We start from the raw sequence: 24,013 nt of genomic DNA, 5'->3' as shown, positions 1-24,013 counted from the left end.
TAATTAAAATGGCCTACCTTGAAAAAATATGCCATATATATATATATATATATATATATGCTATTGATTTTCCTTGAGACTTTATTTTCAAGTGAGGGTGGCCTATTTTCATAACAACATGCTTGTTCAAAGTGTCATCTAGAAGAACATTGAACATTGTCTTTACCTTGGAGAAATCTAAACGAAGTTCATGGATTTAGTAGTGACATTAGAATCACAGAATATCATTAAGAAATACAAGACTACCATCTTAACAATACTGTGAAGTATTTTTCTTTTTAAAAGGAAAAAACCTAATAAAAAATTGAATAGAAAAGGAGAATCAAAATGCCTCAGCTGATAGAAACCTCTGCCCTTCAGTCTCCAAAAAAAAAAGCAAATTAAAACTGTAGCACTAGAAATTGATGCCAATATCCCCAAACCTCTGAAAAAGTAAAAACTGCTTTAAAAATCAGAAATTAAAAATTAAAAAGAAACTGACCAAACAATGTATCAAGAAGAAATGCAAAAGGAATTGATTGAACTCAGGAAATAAAAAGTAAAAGACAAAACCAGCTTAGAAATGAAGACTAGGGGCGCCTGGGTAGCGCAGTCGTTAAGCGTCTGGGCGTGATCCCGGAGTTCCGGGATCGAGTCCCACATCAGGCTCCTCCGCTGGGAGCCTGCTTCTTCCTCTCCCATTCCCCTGCTGTGTTCCCTCTCTCTGGCTGTCTCTCTGTCACATAAATAAATAAAATCTTTAAAAAAAAAAAAAAGAAATGAAGACTAAAATAAAAGTAACCAAGAAGGGACAAAAAAAGGGGGGGGAAGAAATACAAGACAAGACCACCAGAATAAAAATAATAAGACATTTAGAAATAATTCAAAACGATCCCATATAAAGCTAAAAAAAAGGGGGGGTTTTCTAAAATGGAGATTATTAAATGGTAGAAAAGACAGGATTTTACAACATTAAACAAAGCATATTTTTCCTTAAATGCTTCATCAAGAGACTTAGTCAATTTAAATTCACATATATAAAAACCTCACATTTTTTTTCCAAAAGTGCTTTAGCTTTAAAATACTACAAAATCTAAGTATTTTTAAAGATTTTATTTATCTTAGAGCAAGAGAGCACAAGTGAGGGGGAGTGAAGGAGGGGCAGAGGGAGAAGCAGACTCCCTGCTTAGCAGGGAGCCCAGATGCCTGGGATCATGGCCTGAGCCAAAGGCAGACTCTTAACTGACTGAGCCACCCAGGTGCCCCCTGAGCAACTTTAAATTAGAAAAATACTCTATACAATAACAACAATCCAAAAAAGAAAGAAGACAATCTAATTTAGAATAGCATCAAAAAGAATAAAATACATAGGCATAAACTTCACCAAAGGAGATGAAAGGCTTGTACACTATAACTATAAAATACTAATGAAAGAAATGAAACACAAATATATGGAAAGACATCACATATTTAGAATTATTATTTTTTAAATGTCCATACTACCCAAAACAATCTACAGATTCAATACAATCCCTAACAAAATTTCAACGGCATTTTTTACAGAAATATAGAAAACAATCCTAAAATTCTCATGGAACAGAAAACCCCAAATAGCCAAAACAATTTTGAGCAAGAACAAAGCTGGAGGCATCACATTTCTTGACTTCAAAATATCTTACAAGGTTACACTAATCAAAATAGTATTATATTGGCATTAGAAATAGACCTATAGACCAATGGAACAGAAGAAAGCCCAGAAATAAACCCTTATAGATGTGGTCAACTGATTTTTAACAAGGCTGCCAAGAAAGAATATACACAACGGGGAAAGGATAGTCTCTTTAATAAATGGTGCTGGCAAACCTGGTTATCTATATGTAAAAGAATGAAATTGGACCCTTGCCTAACACCATATACAAAAATCAACTCAAAATAGATTAAAGACCTAAGCGTAAGACCTGAAAACTATAAAACTCCTAGAAAAAAACCTAATGGGTAAACTCCTTGACATTGATCTTGGCAATGATTTTTGGATATGACACCAAAACACACGCAACAAAAGCAAAAACAAAGTGGGACTACATCAAACTAAAAAAATCTTCTGCATGGGAAAGGAAGCAATTAACAAATGAATAAGTAACTTGTGGAATGCTGAGAAAATATTTGCAAACCATACCTCTGATAAAGGGTTAATATGCAAAATAAAGAACTCCTACCACTCAATAGCAAAAAAACCTGATTAATAGCAAAGTAACCTGATTAAAATGGGTGAAGGAACTGAAAAGAGACTTCTCCAGAGAAGGCATACAAATGGCCAACAGGTATACGAAAAAGTGCTTAAGGTCATTAATCATCAGGGAGATGCAAATCAAAATTACAGTGAGATATCACCTCACGCCAGTTAGGATGACTGTTATCAAAAACAAACAAAAAACCCCAAAAGATAACAAGTGTTGGCAAGGGTGTGGAGAAAAGGGAACCCAAGCGTACCCATTAGTGGGAATGCAAACTGGTGGAGCGGCTAGGGAAAACAGCGTGGAGGTGCCTCAAAAAATTAAAAATAGAGGGATACCTGGGTGGTGCAGTCGGTTAGCATCCGACTTGGTTCTGGCTCAGGTCATGATCTCAGGTTCATGAGAAGGAGCCCCGCATCAGCTCCAAACCAGCACAGAGTCTGCTGGAGTTTCTCTCTCCCTCTCTGCTCCTCTCCACCCTCTCCCAAATAAATAAATAAATCTTAAAAAAATAAATAGGTGGGGCACCTGGGTGGCTCAGTGGGTTAAACATCTGACTCCTGATTTTAGCTCAGGTCATGATCTCACAGTTGTGGGGTCAAGCCCTGTGTGGGGCTCTGTGCTCAGCATGGAGTCTGCTCGAAATTCTCTCTCCTTCTCCCTCTGTCTCTGTCCCTCTCCCTGCTCACGTGTACTCTCTCTGTCCTTCTCTCTCAAAATAAATAAAATCTAAAAAAATAAATAAATAAAAATAAAAAATAAAATAAAAAATAGATACGATCCAACAATCTCACCTCCAGACATATATCCAAAGGAAAAAATAATCACTATCTCAAAGAGATATCTGCGCTCCCATGTTCACTGGAAAAAACTTAAATGTTTGTTGATGTATAAATGGATATACATGCAATGGAATATTATTCAACCTTAAAAAAAAGATGGAAATCCTGCCATTTGCAACAACGTGGATGAACCTGGAGGGCATTATGCTAAGTGAAATAAGCTAGACTCAGAAGGGCAAATACTACATGACACCACTTACAGGAGGAATCTGAAATTGTCAGACTCATAGAAGCAGAAAATAGAACTCTGATTGCCAGGGGCTAAGTGGAGGGGGTACCATTTCCCTGTCCTCTCAGTCAAAAAAGTCAAAAAGTACCAAGTCTCGGTTACACAAAATGAGTAAGTCCTAGAGGTCTACTGTACAGCAAGATGCCTATAGCTAACAATACTGTTTGTATACTTAAAATTAGCTGAGATCTTACATTGTGTTATCACAAAATAATAACATGATAATAACATAATAACGATAATTAAAGAAGTCAAGGGGAAACTTTTGGAGGTAATGGTTATGTTAATGACATAAATTATGATAATGGTCCCATGGGTGTATACTTACTTCAAAATTCATCAAGTTGCATATTTTAATTATATATAGCTTTTGGTATTTAACTCATACCTCAATAAGCTGGCTTAAAAACAAAATTAAAATCTATCTTAAATTATAAATTATTAATAATATTAGTTATAGATATATTCAATAATTTAATACTTTTATGGGAAATATTCAGTACAGTCTAAATGAAATATACTAACACAAACAAAATTGTGTATTTCCTTACTGATGTGTCTGAAGATAATAATTTAATTTAGAATCAGCACCCTGAAGACAACTTAAATCAGGTTGGTTCTAGAAACCTTGTTGCTAATTTTCCAAAAACAATAAGTAAAACTTAAATTCCTAAGTCTATTAAGTATTTCCAATACCCACAGATGCTATTCTTTCAAAATAACATAAGCCATGTTCCAGGTTAATGTTAGGTGTATAGATTTTATATTTATTGCATAAAGGAGCTATGTCTCATATCTTATAATTATTTTATCCACTACTGTGACTAGCACAGTAAACACTTACCAGACTAGACTGGAGACCTAACCATAAAAGATTACAGGTTATCGAAGATTTAAGAACAGTTCAATGCCCAGGTGCATGATATAAAGTATAGGTACTGTAGATATAGGAGGTCCATAAAGGGGGTGGGAAACTAAATATTCTTAAGTAAACAAAGAAATAGTGAAGGATGTGATGCGTTCTGATTAAGTTTTGGAACTTAGATAAATAAAGGAGATGGAAGAAAATATTCTTGCTCTAAGAGAGACAATGTATAGAGGATGATTAAAGCATATTCAGGGGCACCTGGGTTGTTCAGTCAGTTAAGTGTCCAGCTCTTGATTTCGGCTCCAGTCATGATCTCAGGGTTGTAAGACGGAGCCCTGCATCAGGCTCTGCACTGGCCGTGGAGCCTGCTTAAAATTCTCACTCTCCCTCTGCCCCTCTGCACTGAGTTTTCTCTCTCTTTCTCTCTCTCAAAAAAAAAAAAAAAAAAAAAAAAAATATATATATATATATATATATGTTCAGAGAACAAACAAGAGGGAAGGTTTGTGTTTGGCTAGAGAAGACTGGAAGTAAGTCATGGCTGTACTAGAGAAGGATGATGAATTTTGACAGACTGACTCATTCATTCAACACTGCAACCATCAGACTCTGGTAGCTGCCAAGAGTGTGAATGAAAGATAGGTAGTCCTTGACCTCATGGACTTTTGAGTCGAGCAGGACAAATCAGCACTAATCAAATACACACACAACTAAGTATCTACACAGCAAACTGTGGTTAGTTCCAGGGCAGAAGACCACAGAGTGCTAGGAAGTGCTAACACGGGAACAGGATTCATGGGGAGAAAGGGAAACGGGATGGCTCCCCTGAGGAAGGGATGTTTGACTGAGCCAGCATCATCCAAACAAAGGGAGGAGGGTGCTGGTCAGATGGAGAAGGAGGGCGTCGCATGGGAAGAAAAAGCAGCCTGTTCAAGGATCAAGAAGAACTGAGTAGGAAAAAAAAGCAACCTCAGGGGAAGCTGGGGAGGTAGACAGGGCCACTCTTCCCAGCCTAGAAGACCAGGCTAGAGACCATGGCCTTTTTCCCAGGAGCAAGGGGAGGTCATAGAATGTTCTAAGTAGAAAACAGGTGGTTGAGTTTGTGTTTTCATCATTCTTCTGTCAGCAATGTGAGATGGATGGCAGACAGCTGAAACGGGAGGCGAGGTCATCAGAAAGCTATTTGGGTTCTCCAGGTGAGGGACAATGACAGCTTGGCCTAGGACATCTGTGAGAGGGAAAGCGCTGGACACAGTCCCCCAATATTTAAAAGATAGGGTCAACGAGACTTGGCGATCAAGCAGACATGAGAGCTGCAGGAGGCCCAGGTGTTCAAGACAAAGCTCTCTGATTGTGTGGATGATGGCGGGACTTCCAGGAGGAAGGACCAGAGGACAATAAGTTCAGTGTCAATACTTGGAGTTGCAGTCTGTGAAACCCCCATGAGAATGTATCAAGCAGGCAGCCAGCCAAGCGCACAGATTTCAAGCCAAAGGACAGGCTAGACTGGAGAGAAAAGCTGATGGAGCCTATCAGCCAGGAGGCTGACGATGAGCTTGCCTGGGAAAAAGACTGGAGTGAAGAAAGGAGTCAGCCTTGCCCTGCCCAATGCCTGGCTCCAGAAATGTCATGGAGCTCAAAAAATACGTTCTCAGTAAACAAAAAGGGTGATGCACCCATGAAAGTCAGGATACTTGTTAGGAAACAAGGACACATAAATGAAAGTTTCCCTGACCTCCATGTAATCCTGGCTTGGGTTATTACAATGAGATTTAAAAGAAAGCGGTGGATTTGTGAGACATTAACAAAGGAAAGCTCAATAAGGCCTTTGTCTTATAATGGATGATTGAAATAGAGACCTAGCAGGAAGGGTTCTGTATTTAAATTAAATCATCTTAATTATGGTATATTACAATGTTTGTCACCAAAATTGTTATTTTATTGTTCATAATAATACCTTACATGATACTCCACAAAGTACTTCCACACTAATTATCATATTTCATAGTTAACTTTAATATGGCTCTGAAATTCTGGCATTTTGTGCTCTGCATTTAGACCCTACTTCAAGGAATTTTAAAGTTTTACCCTTAGTTATATTCACATTTTAATAGGACTTAAAACTGTAAATCACCGGCCTTTTCTCAAACCTTATAAGACAAAAGAGANCTGAAATTCTGGCATTTTGTGCTCTGCATTTAGACCCTACTTCAAGGAATTTTAAAGTTTTACCCTTAGTTATATTCACATTTTAATAGGACTTAAAACTGTAAATCACCGGCCTTTTCTCAAACTGTACATGTGTATTTCAAATATGTTAAAATATTCTGTGTTTAAAAGCCACAGATTGGAACACCATTATTATCAAGAGTATGCAGAAAACAGAATGTTTCCTCCGATGGATAAGAATAGACACATTTACGTAATAAACATGGGTTCTGGCCCCAGTACTGATCCTAATGGCTTCTTACATCTCTGACAATTCCCTCAGCTTCACTGGTCCCAGTGTCTCCATCTATAAAGGGCAGGAGATGGGCTAATCGGTTTTTCTCACAACAGGTTCCATGGAACTGGAGAGCCAGATGTGGACATGGCACAGATGTGGGCTGAGAGCGCAGGCTCCAGAACCCTTCCTCACCTCTACTTTTTGTTGTTTTATCTATTAGAGCCATCTACAGGGTTTTACCGAGAAATGGGACTCTTCTTAATTATTATTAACACATAATCAGACAAAAAGTTTGAAAACCACTGCCGTGAACCAGGGCGCCCCCTGAGGGTCTGATAGAATCAGTCATGGTGACACCTAAACATCCCTTCCATTTGAAATATCTCACCAAAGCTGAAAAACCATAAACTAAATGATCTCTAACATCTCCTCACTACGTCTATGTTCAATTTCTTTTAGAGTGAGAGAGGCATTCATGTTCCACAGGATGGATGATCGCAGACTGAGCTGGAAGCAGCCAAGAACCCAAGTCACAGAACACTCGAATGTCCCTTTCCAAGGACAGGAGCCAGCAGAGCATTGCCAGGTAAGGTCTTCTTCTTTGATGTCTAGCACTGCAGCCACAAGAACAAAATGTCCAAGAGACTTTCACCTTTAACTACTCTGAGGTTGACCAACCCACTTTGAAAAGAACACAATTGTTATCAAAGTAGTTAAAACCTCAGTGCCTTCCTGGGATATCTTGGAACACGTCTGGGTATCCAACTGAGGCAAAGCTTTCCAGCATCCCTGAAAAGACTAGAATCACTGGAAATTAACCCAAGGGAGTACAAGATTGAAGACCAGTGTCTGATAACCACACTCTGGGAAAAATTAGCTACCTAATTTTTGCACCTTTGGTGAAAGAGCACCATCTTGCAAAAATTCTTAAATATCAGACAAAGCGATTTTGGGTTCAATCCAGGACAGAGATAGCAAACCACAGAATGTAAATACACACACACACACACACACACACACACACACAGTTAACCAAAAATTCTGACAAAAGTTTCCACCACACTAACCAGCAACTAAGGCATCCTTAGGCCATCGGCTGAACCAGTCAATAGTGCATCCTGAAATAAGGGCAGGGAACTTCAACGCTCGATTTCGAAATTTCTCCCCCACAGGTGAAAAGCAGAGCACGATGTGAAGGTTCTGTCGGACCCGACTCATGAAGTAGTCATGCAGGTTCTCATTGGTAGGAGGGCGCCTGGGATATTCTTTCTTCATGACTGATAGGAGATCACAATTAATTTCATCAATTTCATCACGAGCAAATAGGTTGGAGACCTTCAAAAGAAGTGCAGACATTCAAATTCAGTACAGGCATGTGAAAAGAGATCAAAACATATAGCACAATACATATGATATCTTTCCTCCTTTTGTGTTCTTAAACTCAACTTGAGAAAATTAACCAAAGTCTTCATGATGCAAACAAATGGAAAGCTATTCCATGCTCATAGGTTAAAAGAATTAATATTGTTAAAATGTCCATCCTTCCCAACACTATGTACAGATTCAATGCAATCCCTATCAAAATACCAACACTATTCATCACAGAACTAGAACAAATACTCCTAAAATTTGTATAGAGCCACAAAAGACCCCAAATAACCAAAGCAATCTTGAAAAAGAAGAACAAGCTGGACATATCACAATCCCCATATTTTAAGATATACTACAGAGCTATAATAATCAAACCAGTATGGTACTGACACAGAAACAGACCTACAGATCAATAGAACAAAACAGACCACAGAAATAAACCTACACTTACATGTCCAATTAATCTATGACAAAGGAATCAAGAATATATGATGGGGAAAAGACTGTCTCTTCAATAAATGGTGCTGAAAAAAATGGACAGCTACGTACAAAAGAATGAAAGTGGGCCACTATCTCATACCATACACAAAAATAAACTAAAAATGGATTAAAGACCTAAATGTAAGACCTGAAACCATAAAACTCCTAGAAGAAAACATAGGCACTAATTACTCTAACAGTGGCAGGAGAAGCATTTTTCTAGGTGTGTCTTCTCAGGAAAGGGAAACAAAAGCAAAAGTAAAGTATTGGGACTACAACAAAATAAAAAGCGTTTGCGCCTCCTATAAAAAAAAAGTTAACCAAAGTCTTCAAGATAAGATACCCCATATTTTAAATACACAAATGATACGCAAATGATTCTATTATTAACTGCAAAGTCATAGCTCTTTAAAGGGGGTAAATGGACATACTGAAAATCCAATCAGCTGTTTTATTCTCTAAAGTCCAATAGAAAAAGCACTTCTTCCTACTGATTTCCTAATTCCCAATAACAGCATTCACTCAAAAACTGTAATGGAAGGAAATAGCTCTAAAGTTGGAAGGAATCTGAAAAGTCAAAATGCATGAAGATAAATGAGCTCTTACCTCACCTGATGATAAAACATTGTTCATATATTCCAAAAATGACTCATCCTTAATCTCATTGTCTGTAAAGATGAAAGTGATTCCTTTGCCTTGCTGCCCCGCCGTTCTATACAAAATCTTCAAGTCTTCCACTAGGTTTGATGTGTTGTAGGATCTAAAGAGATATTGTCATTGTGTCATTAGCGAAACTATTCTGATGGGAAGGAAAGATCCTTATGACAATGTTTTATGCCATTGGGTTAATCAAAAGAAATACTGATGTTGTTTCTTCAGATAAGAATTTTATTGTATGTGAATGTTACGAGTTCATTATATTTCCTTACAAAGATGAAATTGATTTTTAAAAAATTTCTTTCATTTTCTAATAGCTATTCCTTTAAGAGTAATAGAGGTACATCTTGGTAAAATTTTGAGTACTTCACCATTCACAAAAGTTAAGAGCTATTTTTTCTATTGAGGCATAACTGATATGTAACATTATCTTAGTTTCAGGTACACAACATAATATTACTTGTATATATTGCAAAATGATCACCACAATAAGTCTAGTTAACATCAAGTCAAGTAACATCATATTTACCCGCAAATATGAAACTGGTTTTTAAATTCCACATTTCATTAACTATAATTAACTTTTTACATGCAAAATAAAAATCTAGAGTGAAAGGTCAACCTGAAACCAAAATATCATTTTTACCACAACTAAATGTCATCTGAGTGGGTATGTTTCATTTTGAAAATATCTGTTGGTAAGGCTAATACAAAAGATTGGAATGTTTACTATGCAGCCTCCTGCAATTGGTTTTGTTGTTGTTGTTGTTGTTGTTAGAGAGATAGAGAACACAAACAGGGAGAGTGGCAGGCAGAGCAGGCAGAAGCAGGCTCCCTGCTGAGCAAGGAACCGGAGGCAGGACTCTATCCCACCACCTGGGATCATGACTTGAGCTGAAGGCAGACGCTTAACCAACTGAGCCACCCAGGCACCCCTCTAATAGGTATTTTAGAAGATACCTCATAAATTAATCTAAATTAAATCATTTCAAGTCTTAATTATATAGGCTGAGGAAGATGGCCTAATTCAAATGGTGCCCTCTTGGGGCGCCATGACCAGAAACCAGAAATACTGTGGTCAATTCCCAGGCAGATCTGGGATTTCTGCCAAGTGACAGGTTCTGAGTCTCAGCTATAATAGGCTAATATTATTATATGCCCTGTTAACCAATAAGGTTCCTTTGAAGACCAAACTCACCTATGCATATGAAAGTGCTTTGAAAACTATAAGGATTTATATAAATATTAGGAACAAAAATCTCAGAACCCAGTCTCTTTCCTGTATAGGTTACCTTTTACCTAATTCTGCTGCTATCCACAAACTAGAAGAATTCTACACAAGGTAGAATTTTTCTCTCTCTCCTAGTACATGAAAACAAACAGCAACCTTTTGAATTTATTCTCCAAGCAGAAGTCTGTAATTCGGACCAAATGAAAACATGACAACTCAAATACCTGGATCTTAAACCCAGCATTAATAATTTTCAATCGTTGTCCTAGCAGGTATCTATGGGTCTCCATCAGGAAGAGCTGGAGGGATGCTTTGTCCAACTGGGCCAAGCCACAGCTCGAGAGCATGGCCGACAAGCAAGACGTACTTCTCCCTCACCTACAAGTTAACTTCTAATAATTTTCAGCCCAACTAGACTTCCCAAACTGGCCTCTTGCCTCTCATCTTGGTTAATCCTGAAATTCTGTTTAGCCCCTCTGAATCACCCCTGCTTATCTCTCCATGCTGACTCCTCACTTCCTAGTTTCACCTGCACTACACACATAGGACCAAGGACAGCCCTCCCGGGGTTCCCTACCTTGATGAGTATATGCATCAGTTGGCCAGCTTCCCAAGCCAGAACTAGGATGGACCAAGTCCAAAAGTTCAACTTTCCAGTGATCCTGAGTCTGTCCTTTTTTCTCCATTCTCACTGTTCCCACCCTGACACAACATCCCTTGCCTAGATACCTGAGACAGCCTTATAACTATTCCCGATTAGCTCCTTCCATCCATTTACTGTACATACAAACCCACAAGCCCTCCTTAGCGGTAACTCATTAATGGTTTCCTGTTGCTCTAGGATGAAGTCCAACTTCCTTATCATACCTTCAAAGGCCTCCATTTCTATTCCTTTCCCACTTCTATCTCAGGCTGCACAACCTGCCATATTTAACTTCTTCCAGGGCCTCAGTGTGACTTCACGTGTGTTGACTCTTTAGCCTGGAACACTCTTCACCTCGCCTCTTCTCTGAGTTAATTCCTATTCATACTCAGGTCTCAGTTTCAACATCTTTTCCTCCAGGAAACTTTCTCGGATCATCCCCCAGACTAGGTCAGGAGTCCCTCCCTCAGGTTACAACAGGAGCTGTTCAGTCTTCATTTATTTTCTTCTAGTAGACAGTACCTACATATAATACCTTCCTGAATGAATTGCCTGCTGTCTGACCCCTTTGACTATTAGAAGTTCCATGATGACACAAGCCAGGTTTACCTTGCTCACCATGAACTCCCCAGGACCTAGCCAGTCCCTGACACATAGCTGGTGTTCAATATCTGTTTCTAAATGTATGAAGGAGTGAATTAATATAAATTTTTCACCTACTTTTCCAGTTTATTAACATTCTTGAAATCTAAATTAACATTTAGTAGGGATAAATTTCTTCTGAAATACACCAAGAGGAATACACATAATACTCATGTCATGCATAACATAAAAACAGGAAGGCAGCTATTCCTACAATACGAGGCTGAAATACTTCAAAAGCAAATTATTAATGTGAAAATTTCATGATCTATAATAAAGGTTGAAAAGGGACGATGATAAGTCAACATTTAGGAAGAAAAATGACTGATTCCTTACATATAAGAAAAATGCATTCTTAAGTTCAAGTGGCCTCTGAAAACCTGCTATCAAAATCTATTTCAGGTTAATTAAAGCGGAAGTGTGTTACCTTGTCAGAGCGATCTGGAAGGAAGCATAGCCAGCAATGAATGAAGCCAACCGTGTCAGGCTCTGCTTTCCTGATCCGCCCACTCCGACCAGGAGGGCATTTCCCTGGGGCGTGCCAATGACACGTGAGATCTAGAATGTGGAATACAAAAGGCACATATCATTGTTCAATGTGCAAATATTCCATTTTTTCCACTACAAGCATTTGGGAAGACGTAAGTGTCTCAGGATCGTCATGGAGATATACTGGCTGAAAGAAGGAGGACATTTCTGAAAAAGAATGGTGTTTGAAGAGCACTAGACAGGATATGCGTTGGGGAGTGCCTTTGGGAAACTAGAGGAGACCAGTACCGAAAAGTCAGCCCAAGCCACCCCTGTGCCTGCTCTGGGTTTTAAAGGAGAGAAATAAAGAGGACGTGGAGGTTTCCTTTTAATTTCCCAACCTAATGCAGTGGGACAGGAAAGAGACTGAAATGTCAAGACAATGTGTATCCTTGGAATACAGAACACACAGTTGATTAGAATATCCTCTACTTTTGAAAAATGAGAGAGTTAAAATCGAAAGGAAGAAAATTCCCAAAATGTGGCACAGATGATGGAATTTTTAAAAAGAAGAAGAGGAGGGGGAGAAAAAGAACAAGCATAAACACCCTCCTATTATCTGGCACAGACGGGGAGACGAAAAGAATGGACCAAGAAGTGATTATGGGTGGGCCAGTCAGTAGTCCCAGACTAGTTCAAGTCCCCCTCATGGTAGAAGTCCATGTTTCTTTAGCTTTATTGTTGTTGATGAACTGCTCTACCACCCAGCTTCCAACCCCCACCTAGAAGGGATTCAGTGTAGGATTCTCCTTAATGCTTTCTTCTCCATACTCCATGCATAGTAACTATTTCTCTTTTCCTCCTAACTGCAGTTTGAGCCTAGGGAATTGCTGTGATACCCACTTTTCTGTAGACTAATGACAGAGAGTGAGACAGGGCTTAGAAGGGTCACTTATCTGCAGCTGGTGGAAGCTTCCCGGGGTGACCCGGTCTCTGTATCTTGCCAGTGTATTGCTAAACATCCTTTCTCAGGATGACCTCATCCGGCAGGGGCTATACTTTACTCCTGTTGGGACTACTCTTGTTTTCTTCTTATCGAGGTATAATAAAATGTGGGGACTACTCTTGGCTTTTAGATTATTCCCCTCAATTTAGTGTGAGCCTGGGAAATGGAGGGGATTTTCTTGTCTCTGTTGTGGACCTGAGGGCCTGTGGAATGGGTGGGGGACAGACCTGTCTTTCCAGACTCCTCCTCACTCTGTCCAAATGATTCTCTCCACAGTTGTAATAGGCAGGGAACAGTACTGGAAGAATGATTTTGCCAATATCTATTCATATTACTTCCCTGGTATTCCTTCAAGAGGCACAGATAAGGCAGGTAAGGAGCTACCAAAAGCCACACTAGAATCTTCTGTGTCTTCCCTTGGTTAACATTTTTCAAAAAATATGGCTTTTGTCATAACCATTTCCTTTCATTGGTGTTGGTGAATATATTAAGGGTTTAAATAATTGCTGTTGATTACTTAGGTATCGGGAACCTTCACCCAACATCTTTTCCTGAAACTATGCCTAGGTCTTATATTAAGATTTTCCATTCCCAGTTTCTAGCACATGGCAAACGCTTAAACCATATACAACAAATGAACGTAGACATGAACAAACAAGTAGAAGGGTTTAAAGAGACCCAAAAACTCATAACCTAATTGCAAACCGAAATTAAATGAGAAAACACAATCATGTAAGACCTTCAAATGGGGCTCTTTTGTCTTACTCTGTACAGATTTTGAGATAGAAATATTCATTTTTCAATTCCTTTAGCAAATATTTTAAAAATCAATAATGTCCATCCTGCCCCACAAGTGCTCACAGGCTAGCAGAGGAGAGGGACCGAGTAACAGACACGTGGGGGTGCACATTCCAGGTAAGAATGGTAGCGAAGGAAACAGTGCTGCTGGGGAGAGACAAGTCTGAAGTGTGGAGCTGGAGTGTGATCTGGATCTTGAAAGATAACTTGAAGTCTCTCATAAAAGAAGGGGGCATGGCAGGCACAAGGTGAGCTACATTTTAAGAAGAGGAAATTGGATGCAGGAAGTCTCAGAGTTAACAAAAGGCCTGAGGTATCCCTATAGAGGGGGACCTTCAGCATTAGGTACAGAAATTTCAGGAGATGAAGCAGCAAAGGTTGTTTAGGGCCACACCAGGGACTGGGTTAAATTCCAAACCTATTTATCAAATATCTCAAGTGTGCCTGTTCTCCATCCTGTGAATACTGAGGTGAATAAATTCTCCATGGTCACAGAGCTTATTGCCCAGTAGGGAAGACAAATGCACACACTGATAAATTCCACATGAGGCAGCACTTGCTGCAAAGGCACAGGGGTGAAGTGCTCTGGAAACAGGGTGTGTTTCATCATGGGTAGCTGATTTTTCTGGATTACATGCTAAGCAGAGCACAAGCCACAGGCTAGAGTGCTACACAGGGGCTAGACTGTGGAAAACCACTCACACCATGGTCTGAATCTTTACCAAAGAGGCAAAAGAGCTATCACAGAGATACTCTGCATTTTGAAAGAAAATCATGTTAATGAAGAAGGGAATCAAGAAATATGTCTGGTCTCATGTCACACCCTGTATTGCAGTTTTCATCTTAATTCTGTCTCTTGGCTTCTATCATGTCTTATGACTAAGTCACACATTTCAAGGTTCACATCCACACAACACAGTTCAGATGTACTATCTGTCCACAGGAAACAGGAGAGTAGAAGAGAGGGTCGACCTAGGAGACCATGAGGAATGCAATATCTTAGCTCAAAAACTTCAGTCACAAATTCCTCAGCCAATTCCACAAGATAGAAGAGGCTGAGAGGGAAATTGAGGGAAAACAGTCAAAGAACCTATGCCTCGGGGCACCTGGGTGGCACAGCGGTTAAGCGTCTGCCTTCGGCTCAAGGCGTGATCCCGGCGTTATGGGATCGAGCCCCACATCAAGGCTCCTCCGCTGGGAGCCTGCTTCTTCCTCTCCCACTCCCCCTGCTTATGTTCCCTCTCTCGCTGGCTGTCTGTATCTCTGTCGAATAAATAAATAAAATCTTTAAAAAAAAAAAAAAAAGAACCTATGCCTCAAATGTCAAGATCCCACATTGTGAAGAAATGGTCATCACTCATCGTCTGTGCATGAAACATGAAAACAAAAGAGTTCTGGAGAACTTCCTCAAACATAAGGCTAACATAAATAGTCTCATCTTCAATCTGAGCCATTATGAAATCCTAGGCCAAACAGATTTTGTCTCCAAAAGACATTAGTTGTAAAATTGCTTTTGATATTATTTATTTTTTTTGCTTTCCTCTTCCTCTTAATCATTAAATATGACAGAATTGTTATCCTTATTTATATTTGGAAGAATATTTGCACTCACATTCAGTACAGATGTTTCAGACTCTGAGAATTCAGAATGCCCAAGCTATATGCCCTCCTGCAGGGGAGACTCGACCCACAACAGCCACTCTGTCTTCCTCCCTCTCCCTGACATACTCCAGCTTTCCCCACCTTCTACTTTCAGAGGGAGGGTCGACTAATGAACTCTAGATTCAGGAATTATCAGAGGTGACAATTTGTAATTATGAGATTTTTCCTTATAGTTAAACCTAAGTAATGGAAGACAGCCTCCATCTGTCCTCTTTCTGACTAAAAGGATGTAGTCTGAAAAAGTAATTAACATCAACAGAGTGAGAATATCAACAACCGATTTAAAATGGCACTATCTTCCACCACAGATAAATTAGGCCACATAAGTTATCAAATAAATAATATATTTTACTTCTAACCTTGAGAGTCAAATATCCTATGAATAGATACTGGAATGACTCCCTATCCCGACAAAGCAGAAAGGAAAATGTACTTTCCTGGTGAATTTCATTCTAACAGAATTTTCATCCAGCTCAAAGTCACTTGTTTATGCATTGTTTCTTAATTATCATTTCTAACTGTGGTGAAATATATATAACATAAAATTTACCATCTTAACCATTACGCATAGAGTTCAATGGCATTAAGTACATTCACATTGTTGTGCAACCACCACCACCAACCATCTCCAAAACTCTTTTCATCTTGCAAAAATGAAACTCTGTACCATTAAACGCTCCCCATTCTCCCTAACACCAAGCCCCTGGCAATCACCATTCTACTTTCTGTCTCTCTGATTTTGACTATACTAACTACCTCTGAAAAGTGGAATCATAACAGTATTTATCCTTTTGTGACTGGCTTCTTTCACTGCACATAATGTCTTCAAAGTTTATGCACTATTTTTCACAGCTCTCTTTTGCATAATGCAAAAAAATAAGCAGACTTTTTGCCCATGCTTTGAACTCAGATGTCAACTGCATTCATCCTATGTGGTGGCAACGCTGAGCTGGAAGCCATATGTAGCAACACTGAATAAAATTATATCACACATTTGAAGTACCCGTGCTCTGATATTCCGGCTGATTTTCAGCCTATAGGTGTGACATGTTGCATTCAGTTTAGAAATTAAATTGGAATACGGCATTGAGTTTATTTTCAAACTGAATATTCTTCCAGGAGATGGAAACGAAAGAGGAGGGAAAAAACTCTGGTGTGAAGCCAAGCATCCATCAGTTTGGGGCGGTGTTACTGGGTGTGGCCACTGACCCTGACTAAGTGAACCATGGCGTCCTTGAAGAATACCAAATCCATGCCGGCGCCACGGATGCTTTCATTATACAGCTGCAAGAACATATTCAAACGCTCCTTTAGGTGATCAAAAGATTCAATTGGCTCATAAATTTTGGGCATTTCAGCATCAGCCTCCTCAGATGTTTCACCTGGGGTTGGGGAAAAAGAATCAATTAAGTTTCCTCAATCACAAGGCTTTACTAGTTCCTTCAATCTAAATTAATACACTCATAGCCCAACGATTTTAAACTCAGTAATACCGATGTTCATCCAAATGCCTTATGATATATTTTTATATAAGAAAGCAGGGGCGCCTGGGTGGCTCAGTTGGTTGACTCTTGATTTGGGCTCAGGTCATGATCTCGGGGTCCTAGGATGGAGCCCCTGTGGGCTCCACGCTCAGCAGGGAGTCTGTTAGAGATTCTCTCTCTCCCTCTGCCTCTCCCCCAGCTTTCATGCACTTTTCTCTCAAATAAATAAATAAATAAATCTTAAATAAAAAAAAAAAAAGCAAGTAAGCAAATAATAGTAAAAACATTGGAATTCTTGTGATCCTACTCAGTCTTAGTTCTTTCCTTTCTAGAAAGGGCCAATTTCAAATAACATCATATATACTGAATTTAATCCAAATCCATAATTGAGTATTGGCATTTCAAGGAAACTTCCAGGAGTATTGGCTTTATGGTCAAGATGAAGGTCAAAAAAGTAGGGATTTAATGTCAAAATCAGCTAGAGAGGTCAAGACTTAAAAGATTTTTCAATAAGAAAAAAAAAGGTCATTGCATTGCTCAGGAAATTCCTATGAATCAGGAATTTCAGGTGAGTGGTGAAGACAGAAGTGAATTTTGGGGAATGGAGGTAGAGGGCTGACAGAAAACAGAATAATGATTTCCTAAATAAAAATACTGAATTACATCACTGGAAAAAGATGTATTAAAATCAATATATTTTTTTTAAATTTAGAAACACATACTATACCAGCGTAACACTTTTCCATCTTTGACTTTAAAGCATAATGGGCATGTAGAAGTTCTCCATCAGTTAACATTAGTAACAGGAGAAAAAGTGACACATGAGATGAATATGCCAATAACAACTTAGAAATTCACTGGGTACTAGAAGAGTGAGTGGATCTTCCAAATCTAACAGCACGTAATTATTTTCAATTGAACCTGTCCTAATATAATAGCATATTAACCTTTTTATGACAAAGCAAGAAAACTGATTTAACGTAATCATGAAGATTGGCTTATTTGCAAAGCTCTCACTAATTGAATTTCAATAGTCACTTCAGTGTTTCATAAATGTTCCACTCGAGCTTTGAGAAACAAAGTGCTTTGAAGTCAAAAAAGGTTATGTGTTTGCCTCCAGTGCAACCGACCCGCAAAAATGCAGTTGTGCTTTGCTCCTTGAAAACCATCATCTGATGATTTAGCTTTCTGAATTAAAGGAAATACAATACATAAATTCTAATTATTTATCCTTCCGAATTAGAGGAAATGAGATACATAAACTCTAATTTTAAATGCTCTTGCACTTACAGGACCTTTGTATGTATGTGACCTCATTTAAAATAAAATGTGTCAGCTTCCTTCTGTGGCAGGATCCCTCCAACTGCACAGCCAGCAGTAAGCCTCCTTTTGCAACTGACTTGTGAAAGGCGCTGCCTGGTCATTTTCAACCATTTAGAAGATATAAATAGCATGTATTTAAATATGCCTTTTTAAATATGGAAATTAACTAAAAATTCACCCATGGTATTCAAAGAGGTAATTAAATGAAAGAAAATATTCTACTTAAGCTCAGTTATTTCTGAGGGAAACAAGTTATTGGATCACGACTTCTTTTCATAAGAAGAAAATTCATATACGTCTCCATTTCTCATAGAACCATAACCACGAAAGCTTATATCCACATAGCCCATCTCTTTCCAATTACGTTCAATGGTCTTCTCAGATATCTGAGGTTTATCTATTTTCAACAGTCAGGATGACCCGAATAATAATTATCGTTATTTTTGCTACCCTTCATTTGGCAGACTGCCAAGCCACTCTAATATTTCATTTAGTCCCCACAGTGCCCCATGATGCATATATTACTATTTCCATTTTCATAAATGGAAGAATGAGGTTCAAGAAAGTTCAGAGACTCTCCCAGTTACTATGTGGTAGATCCCCTCCTCAAACCTACTGCTGTGTGACAGCTATAAGTCCTGGGCCCTTTCTTCTATCCTGTCTTGCCCCCCAAATCTACTCTAATATGCAAAACTAATATGCATAAAAAATAGTTCATCTCTGAACTCCATGAGTATCCACTCGGTCTATATTTACTGAGCACCTACTATGTCCCCGGCTTGTTTCCATGAAGCTTACTAGACAGAAATTCAACATCCCTAAACTGAACCTTCTGTCTTCAGGTATCCCTTTGGGGAATTTCAAATTCTGCTCAATAGTTTACCTGTAGCTTCAGGTGCGTCCCTCAAGAAATCCACAAAATAAGCATCAGTTCCACAATCCACCAAGAGTTTTTTCTCTTCACCAAACCCCTCCTCCACCAAACCTACTAAAGCCTTATCAAACCAGGTCACATCGCTGGACACCGTGAAACGATCGGCTATAACACGTTTACACTCATGCTTCCACAGCCGTAACAGTTCCTGTCGAAAGCGTAATTAAAATGTGTTATTTGTTTCTATTTGCCACAGTTGGGAATCAAGTTGACAGAATTACAGAGCACCATCCTTCCTGATCAAGATGCTATTTAAAAACTTGAGGTTAAAACATACTTAACTTCATTTCAAATTGGTCTCATTCAAGTATATCAAATAGAAAGTAGTGTCTATTCATTTTCAGTCTTTAAATAAAAATGAAAAGATCCCTAGACAAATTACTAAAGCCACTCTGATTAACCAACAAGGTAATATTTTATGTGAAAGTCTTAAGTTTGTGAAGAATTAGTCTGTTTGGATAAGACACCTACATTCAGTGCCAAGAGCATAATATAAAATGCAGCATGTAAATAATTCTCATGTATACAATGGAGATATTACAAAGGTATATTTACCTAACACAATGTGAAGGAAATTTGAGGCAAAAATCTGGATTATCTGAACAAAGCAATCACCTCGTTTACACAATCCAAGGTGCAAAGGTAACTGGAAGTTGAGGAAATTAATTGCTCTATACACCTATTTGTACGGCAAGCTCATTTGATTTGAAAGACAGGTGGAAATTTCTTAACTTGCTAAGAGCTTGCAAGTTAGGAGATTTTTCAGCCAATCTATTACTAATTATAAAATGCTATTTGGTTATCAAAATATAAAAGAAATTTAGTAAAATACATTCAATGATTGCTGGAACTATTTATGATGATTTAAAGTTATACAAAACTAATAAATCACTGAGCACTACATCAAAAACTAATGGTGTACTATAAAATGGCTAACTGAGCATTTAAAAAAAAGAAGAACCCGAGAGAAAAAGAGAAAAAATATTTTAAAAATTTAAAAATTTAAAAAAAAATTAAGTAAACATCAAAAATGGCTACTCAAAAAAATAATATTGGGGACATGCATTACGCATTACCATCAATTTGTCAATAAATTTGAGGGGGGGAAATCAAGATAAAATGTTCCCTGGTGCTAAAATGACTCTCTGTTCTGTGTAACAAGGAGAGTGAATTTTCCCCGAAATGTCTTGTCTTGGAATCAGCCAATGTCGTTACCTACTTTGTGAGTATCTGGGGCGAAGTTAAGTTTTTTTTACACTTGCTACTTGATAAGCCTAGTGACAGTTTGGTGGATATCTCAACTGTCCCTGTGTGTCTATGTGGACAAGACCCTAAAACCCACTTGTTGAACTACCTTCTCTGTTCCATAAAACTACAAGAGAAGCGAAGATTACCTAACCCTGAGCACACCGGCCATGCTTTGGGGGGAAAAAACATACTGGATTTTTCCATAATGTTTCTAGTTTGAAGGAATTCTTTTAACGCTAGGAACTATTATATTCAAGTGTGTGTACAAAGGCTCATTTTTCAACCAAATGAACTTTCTACTTTTCTGCCTCTTTTCAATTATACCCATATACGTAATTCTTTTCGTGCATCTAGTTACTTAGAAAGGAAAGATCGAGGATGACGAAGAATATGGTCTCTTCAACTCTGAATGTTTATAATTACTTTTTTAATGTTAAAGTGTCAAGTTTAAAATATGAAGACTATTACGTAATAAAATCAAGAGTGATTCTTTCCGTTATTTAGTGAAAGGAAAATATCTTACAATGGGAAAATAAGATCAACTGTTTCTTTTATTCCATTCATTAGAAAATAACTGTGCATACTATTTCCTTAAGCATAAATTTAATTTAATTGAATGTTTTAAAAGAAATTTTCTGACATACTTCTCCCTTATTTATATTAGTAGAAAAGTAGCAAAAAAAAAAAAAAAGAATATCCACGCAAAAACATCCCAAAATATTTCATCATTCCACGACGAATTACATTAGGAATAATATTTAGGGCATAGAATAAATAACAATAGCATTTCTTTCCCCTCCTATGTTTCACTTACATCCGGTTCCTTGATAACCTCTGAGGTGGTGTTCAGCATGCCCTGCCAGATCCTGGAAAGATCTCGAAGGTTAAATACGTAATGGAATTTTGCAGGTGTAGGGAGCATTTTATTCTTGGTCATCTGCCACAGTCGGCGTGTCAAGGGGACCAATCTCATCACTGAATCTCTCACTTCTTCTGAGAAACCCCTCTGAGCACAGTAGTAGCCTCTCCCAATAACACCTGAAAGAGGAAAAAAGTTGTAACATTTTCAGTGATGGTTCAAGTCAGTGAAATTAAAATGAAAAGCATTATAATGTAGAGTTGGCACAAATATGATACACATTTTAATAGATGGCCATATATCAAAGAAATTAATATTAATATTCTCTTATTTTTTTAATTCTAAAAAATAGACACAGGTTCAAGTAAGTTAGCATTCAAATACTGAAAGTTGATTTAGAAATACTACTGAAAGATCTAGCTGAACAAATTCAGTACTATTAAGTGAGTGATGTTAAATGTATAAAGTTGCCTTATAAAGACATAAGAAAAAAGGAGGTTTCATGAACTCTTAATATTTCTCCATTCTGTTGTTGCCTTTCCGTGCATTATAAAATATTTTAATTTACTTTATATGTAAAATTTTCTAGGCAAAAACAATAATGATTAAAATTGATAATAGTCATTTTTTTCTGGTCCATAGTACTTTTCCCAGGTTTAGATCATTCATGTATCATTTGGCTTCCAAACTTTTGCCCGCTGCCGTGATTGAAGGCAGATGCTGCCATACTCCACTAGCCCAGGGTGCTGAGATGACATTTTAGTCTGCCAGAAATTAATTAGGGTAATCCTAATGAGTTTTCTTTCAGTAGCAGCTTCAGAAATGGCAAATTAATACCTAACACAATGCATACATAACTTTACATTCTTTTTCTGCAAAGAGTTACTGCAAAATCACTATAAACTCTTTTCATTACTCAAACGATGATAGTTATCTACTGGGCTAGTGTTTCTTCAATGATGTTATTTCTGAAATACTACGTATTTAATCAATCAATAACTTATTACAACCCTGTAAATTACTCTGAAGATCAGACTCTGGCTAGCCTCTGCTATAGGCAAAATTATTTCTTTGGCCAAAATCATCATGTGGCTTGGTTACAGTACCAGCACATAAACTTTCAGCATGGTATTCTATCAATCCAGACCTCATATAGGTATATTCATGAGGAAACAATCTCGTCATCTCCTTGTTTGTTTAATGTTTAACCTCCTTGCCTAAGAAGCTAGCAACGGTTACTTTAAGAAAAACAATGGTAGAAAAGATCTGCCTAGGCACCCAATTCAGGATATAATAAATCCCTATAGAAACAAAATCCTGATATAAACACAACTGGAGAGTGATGAGTGTAAAAGACTAAGGAGCCACCCAATGCCCCTTCTGTGTTGACCTCTGGGTGGATATTTTCTCATTGGAATGCAAGCAGGTGTTCTTGCCTCCCTGTGCCCCACTGACGCCATTTTACCAAAGATCTTGTCCATGGAAGCATCAGAAGGCAACGTGCAGTTAAATATACAGAACTGCCTCTTGAGTCTCTGTGGTATATCACTGCGTCCACCACCAGGATGGATCATGGCTGCCAAAAACTGGATGTCCACGATGCTGGTAAACTCCCCAGGCTTCTCTAGGTTATAAAATCCATTCTGTTCCATTAGCTGTCGTACTATCTCATTAGTAACCTAAGAAAGACAACTTTGAATGAAAAGGTCACTCCTTTACATCCCAGAAACTAACCCCTTGAGGGTTTCCAAATAATGGACTTTATTGGAATTGAGGAACTGCATATTGAAAAGTGGGAAAATATTTACTCCCCAAAGAATAAATCAATGTTGAATTGAAATGAAGTGCACAATAGGATCAATATACCTGATCTCCCCACTCATTGATTATTGGCATATTCACATCATCAATAAAAACAGTCATCTTCTTTCCTGCAGGAGGGCCATATGTTGTACCCATGCGTTTATCCACATAGCTCTCTATTGTCCTCTGTGAAACAAGAAAGCCAACAGAAAGATTTGTGAAAATATCCCCTAAGACACAGTAAATGATTTTTAAAATCTAGGGACATTGGAATTGTTGGGAATTACTCACAAAAACCCCAAAACTCTTTTTAGCCTGGAAACCAGAATATGAAGTACCTAAATTATCTTGCATAATGTTAACCTTTGAAAATCTGCTTTAATTTAGGAGTAAATGGAATTCTAATTACTGTACATTTTCAGTGGGATGAGACTCCTTGGTCCATTTCTACAGATTTTTGTCTTATTGTTCTTACATTGATGACACTATATCCCCCAGCCCCATTATTCAAAGAATAATTTAGCCCTTCTACAATTTCCCTGTAAATCAGGGACAAAGTTAAACGGGGCCACTGTCCAAGAAGCTTCTTAGGTCTGTGCTCTGAACCACACAGCCTGCCACAACTGCTCGCTCTCCATTGAGAAGGCTGCCAATGGGCATCTGCAGCCAAACAAAATCCAGATCCAGGGCTTTGGGGCAGATGGAATCACAATGAATCACCTCCCATCCCCTGAGACAAAATTATAAACTATGCCCAAGTGTGTCTCTCTCATCTCTCCATTCTGAGCTTAGGTGGTAAAGAAGAC

The 24,013-nt window shown here is 38.2% G+C and overlaps 1 protein-coding gene across 1 annotated transcript in view; it reads right to left on the bottom strand.

Annotated features, from left to right (window-relative positions):
* The window catches only part of DNAH5 (dynein axonemal heavy chain 5), a 278,502-nt gene that overhangs the window by 65,571 nt on the left and 188,918 nt on the right, over positions 1 to 24,013 (bottom strand). Inside the window, exons 48-55 of the mRNA XM_034657084.1 lie at positions 23,271 to 23,393; positions 22,870 to 23,083; positions 21,360 to 21,583; positions 19,247 to 19,445; positions 16,766 to 16,938; positions 12,050 to 12,180; positions 9,056 to 9,209; positions 7,666 to 7,933 (exon numbers count right to left, since the gene is read on the bottom strand). Coding sequence (XP_034512975.1) covers positions 7,666 to 7,933; positions 9,056 to 9,209; positions 12,050 to 12,180; positions 16,766 to 16,938; positions 19,247 to 19,445; positions 21,360 to 21,583; positions 22,870 to 23,083; positions 23,271 to 23,393 — 1,486 coding nt within the window. The remainder of the gene's footprint in view (positions 1 to 7,665; positions 7,934 to 9,055; positions 9,210 to 12,049; positions 12,181 to 16,765; positions 16,939 to 19,246; positions 19,446 to 21,359; positions 21,584 to 22,869; positions 23,084 to 23,270; positions 23,394 to 24,013) is intronic.

Source organism: Ailuropoda melanoleuca, chromosome 3 (assembly GCF_002007445.2).
Source record: "Ailuropoda melanoleuca isolate Jingjing chromosome 3, ASM200744v2, whole genome shotgun sequence".
Lineage (NCBI taxonomy): Eukaryota > Metazoa > Chordata > Mammalia > Carnivora > Ursidae > Ailuropoda > Ailuropoda melanoleuca.
The sequence above is the reverse complement of the archived record's forward strand: the minus strand, read 5'-3'. Positions and strand labels throughout refer to the sequence as shown.